At 35.8% G+C, this 27,256-nt stretch overlaps 2 protein-coding genes across 4 annotated transcripts in view; one reads left to right on the top strand and one right to left on the bottom strand.

Annotated features, from left to right (window-relative positions):
* On the top strand, positions 1–26,287 carry PIGB (phosphatidylinositol glycan anchor biosynthesis class B). The gene is made up of 12 exons (XM_065940555.1): positions 1–245; positions 3,502–3,637; positions 4,056–4,173; positions 8,107–8,211; positions 9,786–9,916; positions 12,433–12,573; positions 13,889–13,940; positions 18,555–18,766; positions 19,690–19,754; positions 23,288–23,501; positions 25,408–25,588; positions 25,916–26,287. The coding sequence occupies exons 1-12, from the start codon at positions 113–115 to the stop codon at positions 26,051–26,053; spliced, it is 1,626 nt and encodes a 541-aa protein (XP_065796627.1). The 5' UTR covers positions 1–112; the 3' UTR covers positions 26,054–26,287.
* CCPG1 (cell cycle progression 1) overlaps positions 26,278–27,256 on the bottom strand; it is a 39,479-nt gene continuing 38,500 nt past the window's right edge. For 2 of the 3 annotated variants that reach the window (XM_065940552.1, XM_065940554.1), the window contains one exon: positions 26,278–27,054. In XM_065940552.1, coding sequence (XP_065796624.1) covers positions 26,865–27,054 — 190 coding nt within the window. In that variant the 3' untranslated portion in view covers positions 26,278–26,864. The remainder of the gene's footprint in view (positions 27,055–27,256) is intronic. The other variant, XM_065940553.1, reaches the window with a different exon arrangement.

The raw sequence follows: 27,256 nt of genomic DNA, 5'->3' as shown, positions 1-27,256 counted from the left end.
CTTGCAAAAGCCAAACTTAGTGGGCGGAAGAGCAACGCGCGCCGCTTCAGCCATCCATTGCTGGTGACGTTGGCTGCTGGCAGTCCCCAGTGGACCTCACAGCTGATGCAGAATGGAGCGAGACGACAGCGGAGGCGGTAGCCTCTTTTTCCGCGGTCTCCAGAACCGCTCCCATAAGACGAAGCTGCGAACGAGAAAGTCCACCTTGTATCTCAGCCCTCAGAGGAGCACCGGGCGCTGCGGGGGTGAGTGAGGGGGTGTGGACGCCGAGCTGGGTAGTGGTGGCGGGAAATCGGCGACCCTGAACGAGGGCTCCATCTACTGGGGGGCCAGGAGTTGGTGGGGGGCGGATGGTGTACCAAGAAATCGCGTTGCGCTGGAGATGGGATTCCGGAACCCCGTCTCTTGCAGGGCACTGTATTCTGTATTGTTTTGTGCCAGCTTTCCGCAGCCATGTGAAGTGAATAAGCATAATGTGGCCATCCCAAGTCAGCGAGGGAGGGCCACCCTGACCCAGTGTTCCCAAAGTTTCGTATCTCCGGAGGGCTGATTCCTGGAGTGGAACCAGGTCTGACACCCGCCACATTGCTTTTTCCTGCTGGCCCCTCCGCCTTCTCTCAGGTCTCGTTGTCACCCTGACAGGAGAAACATCACCCCAGCAAGTGGGATTCTAATCTGTCGGAGGGGGTATTTATTATGTAGATAGGTTCCTCATTCATTCATTATATATTGCGCGCCTTGTATGTGTCAAAGGCTGTTGATTAAGGGCCAGTTATGAGTACAGTTTCTTCTGCCTGAGGCCACAAAGTAAAGAGGAGAAAAGGAGAGAACACAGGGTTTTCAGACAGCAGATACAGTCCAGTAGGGAGGTTTGTTTCTGAAAGATTAAAGTTCAGAAGGGGCACTATGTGGCATTGAATGCACCAGTTGAGAACACTTAAAATGTGTTCCTGCATTCTCTGACCTAAATCACAGCAGGATCCTCTATGATCCACCTCCCAGTGTAATGGAAATAAAAACAAAAATAAACCAGTGGGACCTAATTAAAAGCTTTTGCACTAAGAAAAGTATAAGCAAGGTGAAAAGACAACACTCAGAATGGGAGAAAATAACAAATGAAACTAACAAAGAATCTTCAAAATATATAAGTAGCCCAGGGACCTCAATACCAGAAAAACAAACAACCCAATCAAAAAGTGGGCAGAAGACATGAACATACATTTCTCCAAAGAAGACATACAGATAGCTAAGAAACACATGGAAAGATGCAGAACATTGCTCTTTAGAGAAATGCAAATCAAAAAATGCAAATGAGGTATCATCGCACACCAGTCAGAATGGCCATCATCAAAAAGTTTACAAACAATAAATGCTGGAGAGGGTGTGGAGAAAAGGGAACCCTCTTACACTGTTGGTGGGAATGCAAACTGATACCACCACTATGGAGAACAGTGTGGAGATTCCTTAAAAAACTAGGGATAAAACTACCATATGACCCAGAAATCCCACTGCTGGGCATATACTCTGAGGAAACCAGAATTGAAAAGTACACGTTGTCTTGAATTGAAAAAGTACCCCACTGCTCACTGCTGCACTATTTACAGTAGCTAGGACATGGAAGCAACCTAGATGTCCATCGGAAAATAGTACATATACACAATGGAATATTACTCAGCTATAAAAAGGAATGCATTTGAGTCAGTTCTAATGAGGTGGATGAACCTAGAACCTGTCCTACAGAGGGAAGTATGAAAGACAAATATCATATATTAGTGCATGTGTATGTTGACAACTGGACAATGGAATCTAGAAAGATGGTACCAATGTGCAGGAAACCAAAGTAGACACAGACATAAAAAACAGACTTTTTGGACTCTGAGGAGAGGGTTAGGCGATTTGAGAGAATAGCATTGAGACATATATATTACCTATGTCAAATAATAGCCAATGGAAGTCTAAGTATGACACGGGGCACTCAAAGGCAGCGCTCTGTGACAACCTGGAGGCATGGGGTGGGGAGAGGGTTGGGGAGGGAGGGGACACATGTATACCTGTGGACAGTTTATGTTGATGCATGGCAAAACCATCACAATATTTTAATTACCCTTCAATTTTTAAAAAAGGAAATGTTCCTGAAGAATAAAGAATGAAAGTGCAGGAACCCAGAATGATAGTAAAAGACTCACAGTGGATCAGAGGCAGGCTGCAAACTCAAGTCGTCGGGAGACAGAAGAGGCAAGGCTAAATACAAGAAAGAAGTCAAAGCACCCTATCTTTCAGTACCAGCCAGCTGTTTCCCAGTTGAGCTCTTTTGCCAGACCTTAAGGAGTTTTGATATGCTACAGTACAGATGTTAACATAAAATCTGGTTTTTAAATGTTGGCAACTAAATTCACATTTAAAAAATATTTAGTGTATAAGCTGTCCATCTGTGATTAAGAGCAGGACTCGAGTCAACATACAGACCTGGTTTTGAATCCTGTTTATTTACAACCTTTCTGACTTGGGAGAAGGCAGTTTAACTTCTGAGCCTCAGTTTTCTCATATAAAATAGGGCTAATGACACCTTCCCCATAGCAATGAGGACTAAATGACATAGTGCATGTAAAGGAATGAATGCAGTGCCTAGCATACAAAAGCATCAATAAGGACTATTTAAAAGTGTACAAAGGACCATTTTATATGCCAGTATATGCACATATGGGCTTCCGTGGTGGCTCAGAGGTTAAAGCGTATACCTCCAATGTGGGAGACCTGGATTCGATCCCTGGGTGGGGAAGATCCCCTGGAGAAGGAAATGGCAACCCGCTTCAGTATTCTTGCCTGGAGAATCCCATGGACGGAGGAGTCCGGTAGGCTACAATCCACGGGGTTGCAGAGTCGGACACGACTGAGCGACTTCACTCTCCACTCACTCATATGCACATATACAAAATGATGCTTCCTAAGTTAGTAATTTGTTAGCTGGTTTCTTTCATTATATACACATATATTAGCTTAAGGCCTTTGTTAACCCAATCTCTTTTTCAAAATGTATCTTAATATTTGATTTGTTAAATGAAAGGAGTGGTAATCCCCCACTGATGAGGCTACGGCGCTTTGTCTAACCTTCCACCCAGGTCTGCTTTTTTTTTTTTTTTTTTTTTTTCAGTGGGTTTTGTCATACATTGATATGAATCAGCCATAGAGTTACACGTATTCCCCATCCCGGTCCCCCATCCCACCTCCCTCTCCACCCGATTCCTCTGGGTCTTCCCAGCCCACCAGGCCCGAGCACTTGACTCATGCCTCCCACCTGGGTTGGTGGTCTGTTTCACCACAGATAATATACATGCTGTTCTTTCGAAACATCCCACCCTCTTTTGAGTAGTGTGGCGAGGCTGGAGTTCATCACTGCACTTAAGAGCTCGAGCAAGGGGCCAAGCAGAGCAGATTTTAGTTCTCCAGGTGGGAGTTTCCAGACTCTTGTGCTGCAATTACCTGTTTGTTCATTTTTTTCAGATCTTCTTGGTGAAAACATTTATCTCGTCTTGTTTATCATAGCATTACGAATATGTAACTGCTTTTTAGTCCAGACAAGTTTTGTTCCAGATGAATACTGGCAGTCTCTTGAAGTTGCACATCATATGGTTTTCAAATATCCTTTGTAGTTTTCTATTCCTGGACTAGAAATGTGTATTCATCTCAGAAACTGTGTCAGCTCTATGACATGTTTTCAATCAATTTTCCATATTTTTCCAAGTAATTTTAACCTATAAAAGTGTGCCATTATTTTAGGCTAATATCTCTTCTGTATCTTTCTTTGGTGTTAATGTACTAAGCCTTTGGCATATAGTCCCACAGTGCTCAGTAACATGGAGGATATAAATGAAGTAAAAAAAAAAAATTCCTGCTTTGAAGAAATTTAGTCAGCCAGCTACATTTTTATTTCCAATACCCTATGTAAAATACTTTGTTTTTATTTAAGATTCTTTGCTGAAAAATAAGTTTTATATGTAGAAATGAAAAGAGGTTTTGTTTCAATGCTACTTAACATTAGTCCTTAATATTACTAATTATGGTTATTTGACCTGGGAATGGACAGAAAGATTGAGGGGTTATACTTATCCCTTAATCTTTGCAAGCATTTACAAGATTCTGCATCTTTTGGGGAAAGATAGTGTTCACTTGCTGGTAAGTTTAAATAAAGGTAATCAAAATAGTCATTAACAGATTTCATCCTTTTTTTAAGGTTAATGTATATTAATTAATTATTATTAAATATTAATGATAATTCAGTTCAGAGTTCAGTCGCTCAGTGTGTCTGACTCTTTGTGACCCCATGAACCACAGCACACCACGCCTCCCTGTCCATCACCAACTCCCAGAGTCCACCCAAACCCACATACATTGTGTTGGTGATGCCATCCAACCATCTCATCCTCTGTCGTCCCCTTCTCCTCCCGTCTTCAATCTTTCCCAGCATCAGGGTCTTTTCCAATGAGTCAGCTCTCCGCATCAGGTGGCCAAAGTATTGGCGTTTCAGCTTCAACATCAGTCCTTCCAGTGAACACCCAGGACTGATCTCCTTTAGGATGGACTGGTTGGATCTCCTTGCAGTCCAAGGAACTCTCGAGTCTTCTCCAACACCACAATTCAAAAGCATCAATTCTTTTGCACTCAGCTTTCTTTATAGTCCAACTCTCACATCCATACATGACTACTGGAAAAACCATAGGTGGACTTTTGTTGGCAAATAATGATAATTAATTAATTACTTATGGAAGTTTGTTTTTAAAATACTGCTGCTGAACTCTGACCATATCTGGGAAGCCCAGGGTTCAAAGACACATGGTGATGTGTAAGTGTTTAGTATGTGCTAAAAACATTAAGCATTAAAGTGTTCTGCTGTGAGAAATTCTATTAAGAAATACACATGTTCAGAATGACTATATATTATTTGTACTTTAAAAGTAAATTTCCTTCATAAAAGCATCACTTAAAGTGTTACATCTTATTTTTTAACTTGTAAACAGAAGACCATGTTATGTGAGCCTATGAAAACTAAATACATATAAACCTACTCAGGATTTAGTGTTGAAATTAAAAATTAGGAAAATTAACTTGACAAAAATACATTGATATGTACAGTTATTGTGCTGTGTAGTAATTAGCCATCAAGAGTGAGCAGGGTTGTAATTCCTAGATAATGAATTTCTAGGGTCAGTTGCCAGGAAAAGATACAAAAGAAGAACTAATGGTGCAGAAGTTTTTCTAACCTCATTATCAACATCCTTTAAGCTATCATCAAGTTGGACTCAACAGTTTGGGCCTTCCCCATTTTCTGTTAGGGAAGTGGCCCAGAATTGTAAAGACAGCCCAAATCCTGAAGGGTTTTTTGAAGCCTGGAAAGACACTGAGGTTGTGGAGTTTTGTTTAGTTTTTTTTTTTTTTTTTTTAAAGGCTGTATTGTACCCTCCCCTTTACAATGATACCTAATTACCCATTAGTGAAAAACAAAGACCATATTGGTGAAATTGATGCTTCATTTGAGAATATCACAGGGAAGGAAAATTGAGAGCAGTAGGAGTTATTTCTCCCATTAACACATGTAGAAGTTAGGAACTGTGAATTGTTTTTTCATCTCTCACGACTATCCACTAGCTTCTAGATATGAGGATATTAATATTTGCCTAGGCAAATGTAAATAATATCCCAAAAAATAGGTTAGATTATGAATGAGGAGTCTTCAAGATATAACTTGAACAGAGAACCATTATGATGCTGTCAGTCATCATACTCTCATCTTATTTTAAAATAGATTTTAAATAATTTAAGTCATTTTGAAACCAGAAGGGGTCAGAGAAGTGATGAAACAGACCAAAGTCACTGCATGTTAACAGCTAAAACCAGATCCTTTGTCTACTTATTCACACCCCAGTGCTCTTTCCAGATAACTTCTCTTTAAACTCCATAAGGTATGTGGACGGAATTAAGGATGGCTTAGAGCTCTGCTGTTCAATACAGAATCCACCAGCCACGTGTGGCTACTCAAGCCTGGAAATGCTAGAAATGTGGCTAGTCCAAATTGAGATGTGCTCTTAGTGTAAAATCCATACCAAATGTCAAAGAACTAGAGCAAAAGAAGAATGTAAAATATTTCTGTAATTTTTACATTGATTAAATGTTGAAATATTTTAGATATGTTAAATAAAATATTGAGACTCATTTTACCTGTTTCGACATTTTTCACTTTTTGACTACTATAAAATTTAAAATTCAGTATGTGGCTCACATTGTATTTATACTGGAGAGCACTGGCTTGGAATATTGTGTGAAGAAAGAGGGATAAGAAGGGAGACCTGTGTGGCGGCGGGGAGTACCACAATGGGGGTTTTGATCAGTCAGAAGATGGCCCACAGGTATCCGGCTCCTGGAGCTTCAGGAAAGGAAGGGTCAGGATCTTAAAGAACAGGAATATAGAATGGTAAGCTGCCAACAAAGGCCTAATCTTCAAGGTTCACTCCTGGCACATTCCATCTTCTCTTTACTCCATCGCACTAGTTTTTATTCTCCAGCAGCCATGTGTAACTCTTTAATTCTTGTCAGGGCCTTATTATAACCTGGAAAATTATGATAAAGTCTGGAGAGACTGCTAACAACTGGAAGTTTACAACTCCATTTATTTTTGTGTTCAGCTAAAATCTACCTTCTTTTAAATTCAAGATTTTTACATAACACTTCAAAAAGTCCTATTTATCCAGGATAAACATCTCCAGTCTTAAAATCTCATAATCATCTTGTAATTTATTAATGTCTAACCTTAAAATGTGGGTTTTGAAACTGAACACAATATTGAAAGCTAGGGCAAGTAGCTCAGAATATAGTGGCTCATTAGTTTCATAAATATCTATACTTCTCTCAGTGCACAAGAATTCTTTTAGTATTTTAGTGTCTACCTTAACACTCAGCTCATATGAAGTTTGTAGCGAAATTAACTTTTCACATGAAGTATTTGCAGACCTGGGAAGTGAGGAGGAGGCTTATAGATTCTTTTGCAGGGCAAACAGAAGGTGAGTACAGAAGTGCCTTTTATTGTATTTTACGGGCACAGTTTAAGTGGAATTATGAAGTACAATGTACTGTTATGATTTATAAACATATTTACAGAGTACTGATAAAGGACATAAAGCTAGTGTTAGAAATCACTGACAACTGAAAGTAAAGCAGCTCTAATTATAATGTAAAATTAGTGAAGTTTGATGCAATAAAATACATATGTACATGTAAATTTTTAGAAACACATCTTTTGAACAAACTAAAATTAAGTTGTGATCTACCAGCAAGTGTTTAGTTTGTTAATGATAACTGTGACACATTTTAAAACTCAAAAGTATTAATGTATAATGTAGAATAATTAACTGTAATTAAGTTATAATATTTACTTTCTTTTTACTCTTTAATATCATCTGAAAACTGTATTTCTATAATAATATATTACTTAAAACTTAAAAAAAAAAGTAACTGACATTATTGATATTGCAGGATAGCGAAACAATGTAATTTAGTAGCTAAGAGCTTTGGAATCAGGCAGACTTGGGTTTGAATCCTGACCTCCACACTAACTAGCTCTGCAGTTTTGGGGAAATTACTTAACCTCTCTGTCCCTGTTTTCTCATTTATAATCCTGTCTCACAGACTGATAGAAGGACTGAATGAGCTGATATACATGAAGTACTTAGTATGATACTTAGCCCACAGTATTGTAAATATTTCATTAAAAATTACCTATTGTTATGCTAATGAAAACAACTAAATGTGCTTCTAAAATAGAGCCTTCACACAATGAAATGGGCTGCTGGCTACTTAAAATTAGTAGCATTATAAAACATATATTACAGAGAGATTGGAAACCTAAAACTACCCTTTGGTATTTCAATGAAAATTAATGTAGTTTTTTTTGTAGAAAAACAAGTATTCTTGCATAAGAATAGAATAATACATCTTTTTTTAAAACTAAGAATGGCTTTCAGTCAATGTTGGATAAGCTTGTTGATTTCTTATGATTTTAAAGTGTGAACTAACCAGATGTTTTTAATATCTTTTTTTTTTTTTTAACTAATGAAGATTTGGATTCCTAGACTTGCCCAAGCACTTCTGTCTGCTATAGCAGACTTGAGGCTTTACTCATTAATGAAGCAACTAGAAAATCAGCAAGTAGCACAATGGGTGGTAAGTCTAAAACACGTTAGAAAATCTATTTCCTTCATTCCTGTGAGCATGAAGCACATAAACAGGGCAGTCGACATGGCTGATTTCCCAAGGCAGTTTAAGAAGATAACTTGTACAACTTTTAAAAGGCACTTCCATAATTCAGAACAGTAAGATCCAAGTGGACATGCTGTCTGCTCCTGAATGAGCCCTACGTGGTAGAAACCATTCATGCCCTCCAACCCTAGAGAGGCCGAAGCCTAGGACAGAGCCTTGGGAAGCACCATGACTCAGGGCTGAGTCCTCGTCTCACTTGCCATAATATTCAGTAGGAACAGTTCTAAACTATTGCCTACCACAGATTACCTCAGCTGTTTACAGTCCTTTCACTATTCCTCCAACTACCTGCAACTCAGGCCTAAGAATTCTCTTCTCACTGATGCACTCTTTCACTTTTGGCTAAAATAATGGAAAAGGTACAGAAGACTACCTTTTGTCATTTGACTTATTTCACAGTGAGGAGATTCTCAATCTCCTATTCAAATCCTGAATGGATTTTCCCAGTTAAACCTAAAGAGTTATCAATTAAGTAAGCTTATATAAGCCAACTTAGAAATCTTATTACCTTTTTTATATTTCTGTTGGCAAATATGTTTCAAATTCCATGTAACCAATTTACCAACACATTTCTGAAATATAATTATTAATTTATTAACATTAACTTAATTATTAATATGACATTTCTGCAGGTAGTGTGTTGATTTGCATTAAAGACAGATTACTTTAGTCCTTCAAGGATTAAGTCAGTCTCTTTAATTTGTGCTTATATACACTGTCCAAGGCTGAACCTAAAACAGCAAAGACATAATACCTTTAAAATCCTCCCTCCAAAGTGGCAGCACTAAGATCTTCTAGTTCAGGAAGAGCCTTTACCTTTACAAAAAGAAGTTAATTGGGAACATATTTTAAAGTCTGTATTGGAAGAGATAGGAAGCTGGTATGACATGTTTTGACATCCTTGAAGCAACCAGTAAGTTTCTTTTAAAGGCATTTGTTTTGCAGACAATGATGCTTCTGTTTGCATGTTCTACCAAAAAGTGGCTTATTAATTTAGTCAATTTCCAAATTAAAATTTAATGCTTTTTCCTGATAAGTCACTTTGTGTGTGTGTGTACTGTCTTCAATTTCCAGGAAATAGGACAACATTCCAAACCAAGGTCAATAAAAATATCAATAAAATACTTGTCAGTAATATAAGACAATTTGAGTAATACTGATTATAAAACTCTAGCTATGAATTTCAGTCTTCTTTAAACTCTGCTGTCAAGGAATCTGTATTTTTTTTAATCTTTTATTAGTGTGAAGTGAGATTTAAATCAAATGAAATGCCACAAAAATGTACCTAAGAGAATAAACTTAACTTTGACAAATATAGATCTGATTATCATAGACATGTGTTTTATATAACTTCTTAAAAACAAATGTTTGGGCATGCCCATTTTTAACATTAGACTTGCCTGCTATTTTCCTTAGAAGATTAATACTAAGCTTTTCCATTTCCCACTCCATATATATTTGCTTGTAATTGTTCTTAGTTTTTTTGCCAGTTATGCTCTTGGTTCACGTGGTATTGCTGTACCAGAACTCTTACAAACACCATGGAAACTGTTCTCACTATAATTGCTCTTTTCTACTATCCTTTGGAAGGTTCAAAGTCTATGAACAGGTGAGTTACAGTACTGTTACAATTATGTACAAAACTCTGAAGCATGGTTTTGAAAAATCTTAAATTATCAATATATTGCAATATCTAGTGGACTCCCCCAATATTCATGAAAACTATCAGAACCACAAATTCACAGTTGATATATTTATTACAGCAGGAAAGAGCGATACTCAAACTAGATAACCAAAGAGAGTTTAATAAAAGGACTGTTTACAAAGGTATAAACAATGTTTAGAAAAGCTAGTAAGGGGATACCATAGTACCTGAGGGCTAGTCACACAGGAATGTTCTGTTATCCTTTGGCCTCAGGGAGTAAGGAGAGGAAACTGTTATTGAAATCCCTAGAACTATTTTAGAGGACCCCAACAAGAGAGGGGTACAGCCAGCCTTTATCCATAGCAAGGAAAGAGCAGGGTGAATAACATACACTGACTCTTCTGCCCTCCAGTTAACCAATGCTAATGAGAAGCCAAAGAGCAAGACAGCCCGTTGATACAGTCCACACAGGTCACTCTCCCTACACCCTGAGCAGGTGAAGAATAGAGAGTAGATCCTGGATGGCAAATAGAAAATACATGGACATGGTTTGGGTTCATATAAATTGGTATAAAATACTAAGAAAAAGGAACATCAGAATAGAGTTTCACTGTATTCTGGGCAGGTTGTCTGGAAGAGCTAATGTGTGGTAGGATGTGTGGGAGGAGAGGAATGAGGCTAGCAAGGCACTTTGCCCTTCTCCAGAATTCAGATTTTTATGAGTAGCAGGGTACCGGCAGCTTTGAGAAGCATGACACAGTTAAACCTGATTTAGAAATAATTCTCTCCTAGTAGCAGTACTGAGGATATACTAAAAGGGAGAAAGCTAGAAAATCTGGGAATCTAGTTAAGAAGCTAGTATCCATTCTTCCTTATATACAAGGTTGTTGAGGATCAAACCAAATAAGATCATTTCTGCATTAAGATTCTTGACTGCTAGAATAGGCATTCACTTACATTACCTATAGATGAGGATGTCTAAACACTAATTTCTATCAAATGAGAATAAAGCCACTTTCAAGAATTAAATGAGAATCTATAGACAGTGTGGCCTATTACACAGTGTTGAGTAAGTATTGATGGTGACAATGATATTCTTAAGAAATATTTCTGCAAAATTAGAAATAATGACTATGAAAAGATTCCAAACAAGTGACACAACTATGAGAAGATTTTAGGCAAGTGTGAGGACTTGATGGAAAATCATGGCAATAGGAAGGAAAGTGGATGTGTGGGATGAAAAGTTGGGATTTAAGGTGACTCCAAACTTTTAAGACTGAGAAAATGAGTGATACTGTTAAATACGGGACACTAAACAACTAAATAAGTTGTGGGGCTTATTTCATATGCTTTAATTTTAAATTCCAGTAAGAGTTATGTAGAAATATTCAGAAAGGAGTAAGAAATCCAAGTTGGAAAATTTGGAGTGAGGTTAGGTAGGACTAGATACATTTGGGCATCCTCTAGGTAGTTTCACTATGGCAGAATTTGCAATTAGGCTGACGACAAGTTCAGACCAAGCCAGAGGTGTTTTATTTCACTTGCTCAGTGTTTTTTTTTTGTTCTTTACGTTAACTACTTGGCAAAATTTTTAAATTGGAAGATCTTACGTAAAATCTTGAAAAAATGTAAGGCCTGGCAACATTCTGGGCCAAGATTCCTTCATGACACTATTGGAGGTACCATGCAAATTTTTACTACTTACCTGGTGTCTGTAAGAATTTGAACTTGAAATTCCTATTCTTACATCTTCACCAACATTGGAAATTTCTTTATAGTTACTTATTAGTTAATAGGTATATCATAGTACCATAAAGTTGTTTCATTTTGCCACTGTCTGTCGTCTTAATGATTATTAGGTGCTCTCCTTCAACTACTTATTGAGAGGTCCTAATAGTAAAAACCCACATTTCTATCCATGATCATATAGATTTTTACAGTAAGCTCTTTAAAATCAGGTGTATATCTTTAAGTATATATAGATATATGTATCTTTCAGATGGGCAAAACTATACAAGCCTACTTTCTGAACAAAACCACATGTGCCCAGAAGCCCATCATTGCCTAAATAATCCCAATGTTTCTTTAAAAGAGCTTTTTTTTTCCCCCTTAGAAAATGTGTGACTGTCTTTTATCTTGGTAGGAGACACTTCCATGAGAAAAGGATTTGACAGAGTTTTATGGTTAAAAGTTGATATACCTCTCAGTAAATAAAACTAACATTAAGATTAGAATAACCTCTTACTTGGAAATACCAGAATATTAAGTAAAGCTGGAAAAGACCTTACATATTACCTCTTTTTTATGGATGAGAAAAATTAAGAACCAGAAAGTTTAGGTAACTTCCCCATGTACAGATAGCTATTTATACCAAAAAGAAAATGCTCTAATAAAAAAAAAAATGTAATACCACAGAGTAAATAGATAACCTCTGAACTCATTTCCAAGTTGTCTTAACAATACCTTTTCCTTGCGTATAGTGTGAAGTACTCATCCCTGGTGGCACTTGCCTTCATAATCCGTCCCACAGCTGTTATTCCATGGATACCTTTGCTGTTCAGACATTTCTGGCAAGAACAGAGAAAGCTTGATCTTATTCTACATCAGTTTTTACCTGTAGGGTAGGTATGGCTACAATCCATCATATTAATTTTAATAAATTAAAGATTATGAACAAGATCTTACATCTTTTTAGTCAGGTATATCTTCTAATATCACTGAGAACTATCAGACCAAGGAAACATAGTATTTCCAATTTTATATTTTTAGTTGTGATTCTGAGTATTTTAATTTGCTTAAATGAGGATCCTGGGAGTTTTTCTAAATTAGAAACTTTCCTATGCTTTATTTCTTAAATATTTTTCAAATGTATTTTAAGGATACTTGATTCCTTCACATTTGTATGCAGTTTTATAATAAACATACAATATATATCCATATATTACCTGATTTTCACAATTCTTGGATCTAGGCAATGTAGGTGTGTTTTTACTTTGTGATACAGAAAATGGAGGGCTAGATGAAAAAGTAAATTAGCCAGTGTCACTGGGTTGCTGTGATGAAAATGGGATTGAAACCCAGGTTCTCTAACTGTATTTTGAGCTCCTAGGATCAGAATTATACCAGGTACCTAGTGGAATATACAAAATAATTATTCATTGAAGGAATTAATGCACTTTGACTCTTAAAACAGTGATCTTTTAAATATATTAGTATTCACTCTGTACAGGCTATTTTTGGTAGCTATTAAAAAAGGACAAAATCACATGGTGGCTAAGTTGCCACTATTGTCATTTCTCAGATTTATTAACACTGTTTTGATTGTAAAGCATTCATTCAGCAAATATTTAATACTAATATGTACTAGGTGCTGTTCCACATGCTAGAGATACAGCAATTTAACAAAACAAAGTGCATTCCTTCATGAATTATACATTCCAGTTCGGGGAGACAGCTAAAAACTATGATTAATTTATGTCTGAGAAACTTGAGAAGTGACAATGCATGCTGTAGCGAAAAATCATGACAGCCTTCAGCTGAAACTACAGACCCAGTCAGTATCCTAACAAGTTATGAGATCCTGAGTCAGATACCCAGCTAAGCTGTGCCTGGATTCTTGACCCACAGAAGCTGTGAGATAATAAATGTTCATAGTTTTAGGTTGCCAAAACATTTGGCAGTAATTCATTATGCAGCAATAGGTAATACAGAATTTATTACTTTTTAAAAGTTTAAATACAGCTTTTCTCAATGAATATCTTTCAAAACATGTAAATCCATATTCAGCTGGAGAAACGTTTGAAGCATTTTTAAAGTGGCTTTTGATGCTATATGCCACTAAGTCATATACCATTGCTGGATTTTCTGTAGGTTCAAAATGTTAGTCACCAAAAAAAAAAAAAAAAATGTTAGTCACCATTCTGTTTTGTTTTTCAGATTTGTCACTTTGAGTTTGTCTCTGATAATTGATCGTATTTTTTTTGGTCAAGTAAGTAAAAATAACTTTTTTTAAAAAGTTACTTTAATATAGTCATTTATTACACTAAAAACTCAGCCTTACTTTTTAATCCATGAGTATCTGAAAACATAGGCAAATCATTTTTTTAATGATATGGGATATATTAGAAAAAAGCTAGTAGCATATGCCTTTGATTTACTTTGCTGTACTTTCCATATAACAGAATTGTGTATTAATTGAAGTTCTAAGAGTCCATTTAAAGTACTGTTGTCAGGTTTGTAACAATAAAGGTTAACTTTTAAATGATATTAGTTAACCTCAATTATTCAGAATTCATATTAACCAGAATATTCTTTAAGCATCTGGTTTAATCTTATTGGTAATAGATTTAGTATTGGTTTAATCTAATAATAATGGTAATAGGTTTAATCTAATTGGTAATAGCCTCTGGTTGTTTTTTAGTTGCCTGTTTTTAAGTCACTTATAGGTTCTGGAATCAAATGCTACTGTCTGAAGCCTAGGGTATTAAGATGTAAGACTTTGGACCAGTTATTCTTGCCTGTTTCCTTATCTGGAAATAATTGTGGTACTTGTCTGTTAAGGTTGGAAGATTAAATGAGATAATACATGTAAAATGCTTACAACATTGCATGGCAAAAGTGAGCACTTAATGTTAGCTGCTATTATTACCTACTTTATGCTGTAATTCAAAGGGCAGTGTTTTTATCTTATCTTAATAGGTAATGAGCTTATCTTAATAGGTAATGTGTGATGCCATAAGGTGGTACTACAGTAAAATTTTTAATATGGGTACCAAACACATATAAAAATTATTTTTATTCTTTATGTCTGCATGCTACACTGTCAAAATGGGCATAAACAATTATACTCTTGAATCTCAAAGACCTAGTGTTTTACAAAGAACACATTAATACTTATAAAAGTTAATGATTTCAGTTACTATAAATGACAATGAAAAGAGAACTATACAAAATTGATGGGATGCAGCAGAAGCAGTTCTTAGACAGAAGTTCACAGTGATACAGGCTTTCCTCAAAAAATAAGAAAAATCTAAAATGAACCACTAAACTTACCACTTAAAAGAGTTAGAAAAAGAAAAACAAAACCAGAAGTCAGCAGAAGGAAGGAAATAATAAAGATAAGAGAAAATTAAGAGATGAAGAAAAATCAGTAAAACCAAGAGCTGGTTCTCTGAAAGAGATTGACAAACCTCTGGCCAGGCTCACCGAGAAGAAAAGACAGAGGACCCAAATAAATTAAGAAATGAAAAAGGAAACATTAACAACTGATACTGCATAATTACAAAGCAACATAATACTATGAACAAATATATGCCAACAAATCTGACAACCTAGAAGAAATGGACAAGTTTCTAGAAACATTCAGTCCACCAAAACTGAATCAAGAAGAAATTGATTCACTTCTTGAATTGTGCTCTTTCAAACACTAGAGAAGAAATAGAATTAAAATAGAATTAAAATTAATTTTAATTAATTAATTTAAAATTTTAATTAAAAAAAAAATTTTACATACTCGCTACAAACAAAAGTCCAGGACCAGATGGCTTCACAGGCAAATTCTACCAAACATGCGCAGAAGAGCTTATACTGATCAGGATCACTCCCAAAGACATTCTATGAAGAAAAACTAGACAAAGATAATCACCAAAAACAATTACAGGCCAATACTTTTGATGAATATTGATGCAAAAATTCTCAACAAAATATTAGCAAACCAAATCCAAAAACACATAGAAAAGACTGTATACCATGACCAAGTGGGATTCATCCCAGGTTCACAAGGATGGTTCAACATAGGCAAATCGAAGTGATACAACACATAAACAGAAGACAGAAGCCACATGATCATCTCACTAGATGCAGAAAAAGCATCTGCCATAACTCAACATTCATGATTAAAAAAAACTCTTGACAAAGTGGGCATAGAAGGAACATATCTCAAGATAATAAAAACTATTTAAGACAAACCCATGGGCTTCCCAAGTGACTCAATGGTAAAGAATATGACTGCCAATGCAGGAGACACAAGAGACGGGGGTTCAATACCTGGGTTGGGAAGATCCCCTTGGAGGAAGAAATGGCAACTTTCCAGTATTCTTGCCTGGGGAAAATCCCATGGGTCGAGGAGCATGGCGGGCTACAGTCCATGGGGTTGCAGAGTCAGACTTGACTTGAGCGACTGAGCACAAATGCATGACAAATCCAGAGGAAATACAATACTCAATGGCAAAAAGCTGAAAGCCTTCCCACTAAAATCTGGAAGAAGATAAGGATGCCCACTCTCACCTCTTTTATTCAACATAGTACTGGAAGTCCTAGCCACAGCAGTCAGATAAGAAAAGAAATAAAAGGTATCCAAAGTGGAAAGGAAGAGGCAAAATTGTCATTATAGCAGATAACATGATACCATCTATAGAAAACCCTGAAGACTCCACACATAAACTACTAGAACGGATAAATGAACTCAGCAAGGTAGCAGGATACAAAATTAACATACATAAATCCTTTGCATTTCTTTACACTAACAAATATCAGAAAGGGAATATAAAAAAAAAAACACCTTTCAAAATCACACCACTCAAAATAAAATACTTAAACCTGACCAAGGAGGTGAAAGGCTAATATACTGGGAACTATAAAACATTAATAAAGGAAACTTAAGATGATTCAAAGAAATGGAAAAGATACCCCATGCACTTGCATTGAAAGAATTTATATTGTTAAAATGGCCGTACTACCCAGAAAATCTACAGATTTAACGTGACTGCTCCTATCAAATTACTCATGACATTTTTTGCAGAACTAGAACAATCCTGAAATTTATATGGAACCATACATAAGAGACCCTGAATTGCTAAGCAGTCCTTCAGAAAAAGAACAAAGTAGGAGGCATAACCCTCCCAAACTTCAGACAATACTACAAAATTAGAGCAACAAATCAGCATGGTACTGGCACAAAAATGGATATGGATCAATGGAACTGAATAGAGAGCCCAGAAATAAACCCACACACCTACAGTCAATTAATCTTTGAAAAAGGGAGTAATAATATACAATGGAAAAAAGAAAGTCTCTTCAGCAACTGGTAATAGGAAAGTTGGACAGTTACCTGTAAGTTGAAGTTAGAATACACTCTTATCATACACAAAAATAAACTCAAAATGGCTGTTTAAAGACTTAAACATAGACATGACACCATAAAACTCCTAGAAGAGATCATAAGCAAAATATTCTCTGATATAAATCATGCCAATGTTTTCTTAGGTCAGTCTCCCAAGGCAATGGAAATAAAAATAAATATAAACAAATGGGGATGGGGAACACATGTACACCCATGGCTGATTCATGTCAATATATGGCAAAAACCACTACAATACTGTAAAGCAATTAGCCTCTAATTAAAATAAATAAATTAATTTTTTTTAAAAAGGAAAATATATAAAAATATATAAACAAATGGAACCTAATCAAACTTATAGATTTTGCAGAGCAAAAGAAATCATAAAAAAGTAACAAAAAGACAAAGGAGAAAATATTTGCAAATGATACAAACAACTAGGGCTTAATTTCCAGAATATGCCAACAGTTCATTTAACTCAACAACAGAAAAACAAACAACCCAATCGAAAAATGGGCAGAAAACCTAAACAGACATTTCTCCAAAGAAGAAATACAACGGCCAATAGGTACATGAAAAGATGTTCATCATCACTATTACAAAAATGCAAATCAAAACTACAATGAGGTACCAGCTCACACTGGTCAGAATGGCCATCATTAAAAACTACAATTAACAAATGCTTGAGAGAATGTGGAGAAAGGGGGACCCTCTTACACCTTTGGTGGGAATGTAAGCTTACAGTACAGTCACTATGGAAAACAATATGAAGGTTCCTCAGAAAATGAAAAACAGAATTACCATGTGATCCAGCAATCCCACTCCTGGGATTTTTTTCCACATATCCAGACAAAACTTAAACCTAAAAAGATACTGGCACCATTATGTTCATAGCAGCATTATTCACAATAGCCAAAACATGGAGACAACGTAAATATCCATTGACAGAGAAATGGATAAACATACAATGGAATACTACTCAGCCATAAAAAAGACTGAAATAATGCCATGTGCAGCAACATGGATGCAACCAGAGATGATCATACTAAATGAAGTCAGTCAGAGAAAGACATACCATATGATATCATTCATATGTGGAATCTTTGAAACAGGACACAGATGAACCTATCTGTGAAACAGAAACAGACTCAGGGACATAAGAGAACAGACTTGTGGTTGCCAAGGGGAAGGGGGTGGAGGGAGGGTTGGATTGGGAGTTTACGATTGGTAGATGCAAATTATTATATGGATAATGGAAGAACAAGATTCTATTATATAGCACAGAGAACTGTATTCAGTATACTATTATAAACCATAACAGTATAAAAAAGAATTATTGCATATTCAAAATTATCAATGTAAACTACTACCTAGTGTTTAGACTTCATTCTGATTTAATTTCATGATTATGCCAAATTCCCCAATGCCCAAAATTCATACTTGGCATTAACACATTTCTGTCTCTTTTTCCTTCAACTATCCCAGTGGACTCTGGTTCAATACAATTTTTTGAAATTCAATGTGCTGCAGGATTTGGGATCATTTTATGGTTCTCATCCATGGCACTGGTACTTCAGTCAAGGATTTCCAGCTGTCCTGGGTACTCACTTACCCTTCTTTATTCATGGCTGCTTTCTAGCCCCAAAGAGGTACAGGATATTTTTGGTGACTGTGCTATGGACACTGCTAGTTTATAGGTAAGGTTTTATTTGTTCAAATAGTTCATTTTTTAAATATTACCAAGAAATTAAATAAATTATTTGGAAGGTAACTATCTTTTGCAGGTTCATTAATTCTTATGATTTGTTAGTTGGGGATTATTTAGCAGATTGAAAATGCAATGATTATGCTGGTACTCAGGGCTTCCCTGGTGGCTCAGTGGTAAAGAATCCACCTGTAACACAGGAGACATGGGTTCAGTCCCTGGATCGGGAAGATCCTTTGGAGAAAGAAATGGCAACCCACTCCAGTGTTCTTGCCTGGGAAATCCCATGGACAAAGGAGCCTAGTGGGCTAGAATTCAGAGGGTGGGAAAGACTCGGACACGACTTAGCGTTTAAACAACAACAAACATGTGCTGATGCTCAGACCAACTGAATAATTTTAATACGTTCTCCAGATCTTCCCAACCCAGGGATCAAACCCGAGTCTCCTGCATTGCAGGCAGATTCTTTACAGTCTAAGCCACCTGGGAAGCCCTTCTGATACATACAGTTTGCTTACTAAGATTATCTTCAATTTTAAGAGGTTGAAAATTGTATTTGCTTTTAAAAAACAGAAACCGCCAACATTTTAAGTAATATATTTCTAAATGAAAATGTATGCATTTCTATTTGAAATTTGAGTAATATAACTTACTTGGGTTGGTAACACAAATCCCTTTTTTTAGTATGCAATTGTTCCTTAGAATTTCACATTGACATCAACTGTTGGCATTACTTTTAACACATCATCATCACCATATAACCAAAAAATAATTAGACTGATTCCTGAAGCATGAAATTCAGTCTCATAATTACAAAAACAGATGTTAATTATATTCATTTTAAATACATTAATTTCTTAAACCATCATTTAATATGAGAAAATAATATTTTCTTTGAATATCTTTTTATTATAGCATGTTGAGCCACAAAGAATTCAGGTTTATCTATCCAGTTTTACCATTTTGTATGGTGTTCTGTGGTAAGTATTTTTGTAAAATAGAGAAAAAAACCAATAATAAAGAAACCAAGGACAATCAATGCTTATTAAACTCTAAAAGATTATTGTCTACTAGGCTAAGTAAGGATTGCTCCTTAATTACAAATTGATTATATTACTGCAGCTTTCCCTTAGTATTATTTTATGCAGCCAAAATATCCTTTTTCCTCCCTAAATGTCCTTTTTCCTGTGTCTTGTAAAGTAAGATAAAAATATAAGGATCCAGCATCCATAGCACCTTTTGATGGTAGTATTTCTGGCTGTTAGAAATCTTTCACTAAAAAGTAATACATCTATTTCAGAATAGTTAATTTAAATTTATGGTTAAACTATAAGTTCTACATTCCACAAATGGAAAATAAATGCTGAAACTAGTTTTTAATGCTTTATATACATTTATCCCTTCAAGACTCAGTCCCAATGGATATGCAGTTTTTAACGTGATTCACACCTCTGGTTTCATTTGCCACCTTTCTTCGTATCTCCACTAGGTTTGCAGTAAGTTTTTTAAATGTGACTTCTAAAGTCTTATATTACACTAAGCTCTGGAAAATATGAATTTTTTTTTTTTTTTTTTAATATTATTTATTAGTTGGAGGCCAATCACTTTACAACATTTCAGTGGGTTTTGTCATACATTGACATGAATCAGCCATATAGTTACACGTATTCCCCATCCCGATTCCCCCTCCCACCTCCCTCCCCACCCGACTCCTCAGTTTTTATGTTGGTGTGGAAATTTTACGAATTGAAACTTTATTAAAGTTTAATTCAGAATGATTTGTTGGCTTGCTTCAAATATTAATCACTTAAAAAAGAAAAATCACTGGACTAAGGAAGGAAGAAATGATAATCAAATTGGACCTGGAGGCTCAGAAAAATGAGGGCATTAATGGTACCAAACTTTTTACTTAAAAAACAAACAAAAAAACCCTCCAAATTCATTGAGTTAAGTAGCCTTCTTTGGTCAAGTATAAATATCATCTCCCACATCTCAGCTTTATGTATTCTCTTTAGACACAAACATACATGTCTATACATCTGAAATATCTAAAGTACTGAAACCAAAGTTAGTGTCATATATTATCTTTATATAGTCTTACTTACTTCATCAACAGATGCAGACACAAAAATATAAGCATCTAAGAGCTATTTGGCAAGTCTTCAAAATAGTGGGACCATTTAACAGAACAATTCTGTTCATAAATTACTATTCAGATTTAGGGTTTTTTTTTTTTTCTTTTTAACAACCACTTGAGTTACTTATAATTGTTTACTTTTCACCCAGGTGAACACTGCCAGATACTACTGGAGGACAAATATTTCTATGCACATTTTGTTTAGTTTGGTTAATTTAGGAACTTGGTTACATTTTTATAATCTGGTTTTCCCAGCATACTATTTCTCTACTCTGTGTCTTTACAGAGTGTTTTAAAGACTGAGTTGTCTAAATCCTCATTTCCATTCCAAGAGAGTCAATCTTTAAGGAGGAGGGTCTTGGTAAACTGTTTCCAGTCCTAAACATTGAGATAAAATGCTGGTGTGGGTTGAAGAGACACCTTTCTAATGAAAAGAATCTGCCTTTCTTCCATCTTATGTCCATTCAGAAAGATCCTTTAAGGACAGAGACCTAGAAAAACCCCTGATCCTCTCACAGGATGTGAGCTTTTCCCTCAGACACGTGTACCTAAGGTTCCTGGGTGAGCCAAAAATGCTGATTCCTTGGAGACTTGTACTTCCACTAAGAATTAGAACTGTTATGCCAAGTTCCAACAAGACCAGTTAAGTAGTGAGTTCACCTAGACCAAAGTCTGCAAGTTCAGGAATGATTTCAGACAACAGTCTCTTTGGAGTTCCAGATGTTTTAAATGGCACAGTTTTCTGGCCCAGTTTTCTTTTCTAGACACTTGAAATCTTGAGTTGTACTGTACCTCAAATCTGTTTTTACTGTATTCTTATGTGACCTATTTTAACCTGATTTTATATAAACATGACAATTCTATTGACAACTGCAGTGTAACAAGTCACCTCAACACTTGGTGGCTTACAATTATTTACAAATCCACAGCTGAGGTGGGTGGTTCTCCACTGAGCTCACTTATGCAAGTATTATCAGCTGCGGAGGAGGCTGGGCTGTCTGCTGAACGAGGCTGGGCTGAATCACATCCTTGGGATTCAGCTGGCTATTGGTCAGGGTACCTCAGCTCTTTTGTGGGTGCTCATTCTCCAGCAGGCTCTCTGGTGCTGAGCAAGCTGGGTGTAGGAGTGGATCCGAGGAAGGCCCCAGCGTGGAACCAGTACACTGCCACTTCTACCACGTTCTTTTAGTCAAACCAAGTCACAAAGCCAAGCTAGATTAAGAGATGACAAACTTCAGGCTAGTGTGGGGACAGGACACAGGAAGAGAAATAACTACAGCTGTTTTTTTCAATCTACAGTAACTTCTCTTGCCTAATTTGAACTTCCCCCAATCCTACCCAAAACACCGTAATTCTAGATCAGAATACTGACTTTGATCCTTATTTGAACTGCATAACCTTGTACCTCAGTTTCCTTACCTGTAAAAGAAAGCTGTCACTAGTCTAGTAACGCTGAAATTCTTAGACTGAACTTCTGTCATTTGAGCTGTTTCCAGTTCTGGGTTGGGTTTCTGCTTAATATGTTTTTACTACAGTGGCCGTTGCAGACCTGCTTGTCTCTGATTAGGCCACTTTGTTTTTCCATATGCTAATCTTTTTAGCAAAACCACACTTGTGCTGTTTCAAAAGTCAGATAACCAGTGTTACAGAACTGGTTCCCCTACCCTCCCTCCCATTACCATGCTCAGAGGCATCCCTTATACCCTCTTAATTGTTCAGCATCACCAAATTGCCCAACACAATAGTGAAAGAAAAAAACAAACAAACATAAATATACTTCCAGAAAGAGATCCATGACACCACTCTCAAACTGACCACTGAAAATCTCCCAGGAGCCTAGTGGTATATTTTTTTAAGAATAATACATAGTTACATTTCCTCCAGAATTACTAAGACTTCCATGTACACAATCTATCACTAGTGCTTGGGAAATTAAAGAGATAGGTAAATGGAATAAAAGCAAATTCTATATATTTATCAACTATGTAATAGGACTGGCACTGTACATACATTTTCCCCTAATATTTGAAAAAGGTACTGCTGCAGATGGGGAAACTAATGCTAAAGCTAAAATTCAAATCTGGACTCCCTAGCCATACTCCTTCTGCTATAGGTCAGAAAAAGGTCAAGAGTGACCTTTTTCTAGAAAAAGGTCTAGAAAAAGGTCAAGACCTGGATGATACTGGACAATGACAGTGAATAGTCAAGAGAAATACAAATATGACCCAATGCTTAGTTCATGTTTTTCCATGACAGCATTTCAGCTTGTACTACACTTCCAATTAAAGATTATAAATATATTTGCAATTAATATTCATTTAGCTATAAGAAAAAAAATTACCAGTGTTACCATTCAATGTGTCTATCTTTATATAGGATACTCGCTAAACAACTTGAAAACATGGAAGAAACCAGCTCTAAGTTTTCTGTTTTTATCAAATATGCTCCTTGCCCTCTATACTGGTTTAGTTCATCAACGAGGTACTCTTGATGTCATGACTAACATTCAAGAACTCTCTTACAACAATACAAGTGTATCTTCAGCTTCAGTACTTATGATGATGCCTTGTCACTCTACCCCTTATTACAGGTAATAAAAATTGTTCACTAAACGCTATGACTATAAAAACTACTTTAAAACTCCTTTAGGATTCCTAAATTTAAATTAACCGGTCAAATGATGATAAGGCATTTGAAACTCCTGTTTATGTCAATGAAAATATACCACTTTTAAACAAACTTTAATATTCAAAACAACTTACATTTAAATACTCTAATCAAATAAACCTATACAGTATTTTATACTACCTTTAAAAGGTTCTCTTAGTAAAAAAAAAAAAAAAATTCAGGCAGGTATCATTGATCTTAATACAAATGTTTGTGATACATCTTATATTTACATAATTTTTAAATGATCTCAGAACACGGGATTCAAGCCCAGATTTACTGAAGGGGACTGTTGTCCTGGTCTTAAACCAGTGTTTTTAATTTCTTTAGATATCAGCTGTCTTGCATGTAAAAGTTAGGGAATTCAATTAGATGATATTCTAATGCTTGGATTAAGTATGTCTCTGGGAAATAACAGTGAAAGTGCCTTAATTATGCAGGGCATTTAAAAATACATTATGGACACTAAGCTTGTATTTCAGGGAGCTGTATTATTTCACCAATTGCCTAATAAGGATAAAAGGACAAAGAAAACAGCTTTCCTTTAGAAAATTCTTTACCTATCTATAGTTAATCTGAAGTTAATTTTCCATGTGCACATTCAGTCAATATCAAAGTTGGTATCATTTTACAGTAATTTAACACTTTTGGAATACTCTGCTTAACTGAATCATTAATGCCAATCATTAATAGGCTATCTGGAAAATTGGAATTGTCCAGCAAAAGCCAGTTAGATGGATGCAAGACCCCAAACAGCCCTTTAACTTGAAGATCCCATTCTACATAAGCTGAGAGAGGGGATGTTCACTCTCCCTATATTCTCAGTAGTGATAACTTCAGAGAACAGGAATCCTAGAGGTACCGTGATGCTCTCCCATACATGGTTGTAGTGACTGATATCTTAGGTTTTGCACAGTTCACCTAGTTATCATCTTAGGTTTTTCCAACAATGCACAATGGAGTGGGCGCGCACACACACACACACACACACACACAGAGTCTGATACCTACCTCTGAAATATAAGGCTGGCAGCCTTTTCTCAATTGTTTCTGCTTTCCCCTTGAAGCAAGACCTTCATCCTCAAAATTGTAAAAGTCATGAAGTATTAACATCATGTGTAAATTTACTTTGTATGCATTTCATAGATAAAAATAAACCTCTATCAAATATTTTTTTCTGAGGCAAAGTTGTAAACATGACTTTTTTCATGTCCCAAGTAACTGCTTAATCCACCTTTTCTACATACACTCTTATCTTCCAATGCCACAGTAAAACCATTACTTATTTGGACTTTGATCCATGAACCCATGTTGTTCTTTTTACTAAATCATACTTATATATAAATATTTAAGGACAACAAAAGAAATAGGAAAAACTTATCACTTAAGAATTCAGAGCAGAAAGAAGAAAAGAATGAAGAATCCTTTATCTTTTCAGGTTCATGACCAGTTTTCTACCTTGCCAGATATTACTCTCTTATTAACAAGTAACATACCTGGTCCCAAAGCCCCTATGCATCCCTGGAACACATACTAATGTTAGAGAGTACTTAGTCCCACAAGCTGCGGACCAACTTCCCACCTTCACATGGGAGTTTCACTCTTTAGTTTGGACTTGAGGTTATGCTACCTACACTGTATAAGAATCTTGGTCTCCATTTTTTGAGAAAACTGCATTAAAGATGTGCCTCTTCACCTTAAGTGAAACCCAGTTTAGATTCAGATTTTACATTCTGTTATGTGAACATGATGTATCTTAAGAGTAATTTGAAAACTGTCACAATTTTTTTTTTTAACTTCTAACTATAATGATAACTTTCTTTTTATAGCCATGTCCACTACCCGCTTCCAATGAGATTTCTCCAGTGTCCCCCAGACGTGACTGGAAAAACTGATTATCTTGTTGAAGCAGATATGTTTTATCTAAATCCCTTAAAGTGGTTGTATATGGAGTTTCAAAACGATTCATCACTGCCTACTCACTTGATCATCTTCAGCGTCTTGGAGGAGGTAAGGGAATATGAAAAAAGGTATAACTTGGTATTTTTATTTTACCTCAGGTTTAGCAAACACTCAGATAAATACACAATACCACTTTTTTTAATGGTCCCTTTCAACACATATTTTATTAACTGATCTTTTCCCTAGTCAAAATCAGCCCTAGTTCTATAGAACTACCAAGGATATGTATGTTACTTACCATGAGTCATTTTATTATGAAATTGCATTGTTTTATTAAGAAAAAAGTTGCAGAAGAATAGGTCATTCTTAAATTCATGAAACAGTACTCAACAAAAGGTGGCTTTTATTTGCTTAAAAACATTTATTTACTTCTAGGAAATAAGTCCTTTCCTAATCTCAAACAACTATGAGAGAACTGCTGTTTTCTTCCACACTCACTTTCCGGAGAGTCGAACTGGAAGTCACATATACGTCTATGAACGGAAGTTAAAAGGGAAACTCAACCAAAGATGACATTCTGAACTATGTTTAGATCTTTCTCAGAGAAATAGAGATTGCTGAGCAGAAATATTCAGATGTTGCTGAAAGTTGCTACTAAATACTGGGTAAAACTCATGGAACTAGCAAAAACCACTATGAAATGCTTTACCAAATAGCACTACTGAGGAAATGTATGGGGAGAAAATCACAATATAAAATCATATATTAATTGCAATGCCAGATTTTAAATAAAGACCTTTAGTTTTCCTCATGGTGTAGTTTTATTGTTTCTTCCACAATATTCAGATGTGCAAGAAATTTCACAAGAGAACAAGTCAGCAAGTTCATAAGAAGGCAGCAAATTCTTCACAAATCAACGGGCTCTTGAACCCACAAAAAGACAAGAAGCAAGTGTAAGGTTATAAAATGTTAAAGATGAAATTCCATCACAATGTACTTTTTTTTCAAGCTCTACTGGAAATTTAACACAAATATCAGTGTTAATTACACTTTGTCATGTATGATTTGAGCTTGCTTTAAGCTCATACACTGAAAGGAAGTCTCATTTCATGCACAAACTGTGTTGCATGCTTGGCTTCCTTAATAAAACTACAGTTGAACATTTCCAGTGCCAAAAAAAATATTCAGCAAAGCTAAACTACAGGAAAATGCAAGTTAGTAAGCTTTTGCTTGATACTTGACTAATAATATAAAATCAAACTATACTTAGAAATGATAAAAAGACATTGTTATCTTGATAATTTCATCTTAGTTTCAACACCAAACAGTAAAGAAAGCATCCAAGTTTCTGTTACAGTTTTCTAATTTAACTTAGTTGTGATGGTCAATATTTAGGATCAAAAGGTAACTGCCCCAATTCTATTTCAAGGTTTGCCATATGTCTTCCATTAGTGCGACCATATTTATGCCATTTACCTTCCCTTTTATAAGGTTGTGGCTGAGGGTGCTTCTGCTCTTGTTTTCGATGCCTGGAGCTTTCAATATTTACCATACGTTGCTTTTTATCTGGTCGACTGAAAGCAGTAAACACATTTTTCATCCAGGTTAGAGTTAAATTTATTTAAACAGGAAACAATTTTAATGTTTTTTCTCCATTAATCTATTATCTGAACACTGAAAAAGGATAGTAAATGAATCTGAAGTATATAATCCTAGTATAACCATATGAAAAAGATTTCAGTGAGTTTATACTTTTATCCTACAGAAAGAAAAAAT

This window comes from Muntiacus reevesi, chromosome 7, assembly GCF_963930625.1.
Source record: "Muntiacus reevesi chromosome 7, mMunRee1.1, whole genome shotgun sequence".
Taxonomy (NCBI): Eukaryota; Metazoa; Chordata; class Mammalia; order Artiodactyla; family Cervidae; genus Muntiacus; species Muntiacus reevesi.
Note: the sequence above shows the minus strand (reverse complement) of the source record. Positions and strands in the feature narration are given on the sequence as shown.

Bases quoted from the DNA above. Each gene is read 5' to 3' on its own strand.
- PIGB (XM_065940555.1), top strand. From the start codon at position 113: ATGGAGCGAGACGACAGCGGAGGCGGTAGCCTCTTTTTCCGCGGTCTC. The intron at 12,574-13,888 runs GTAGGTATGGCT...TTTGTTTTTCAG, and splicing joins CATCAGTTTTTACCTGTAGG to ATTTGTCACTTTGAGTTTGT. The intron at 19,755-23,287 runs GTAAGTATTTTT...ATCTTTATATAG, and splicing joins ATTTTGTATGGTGTTCTGTG to GATACTCGCTAAACAACTTG.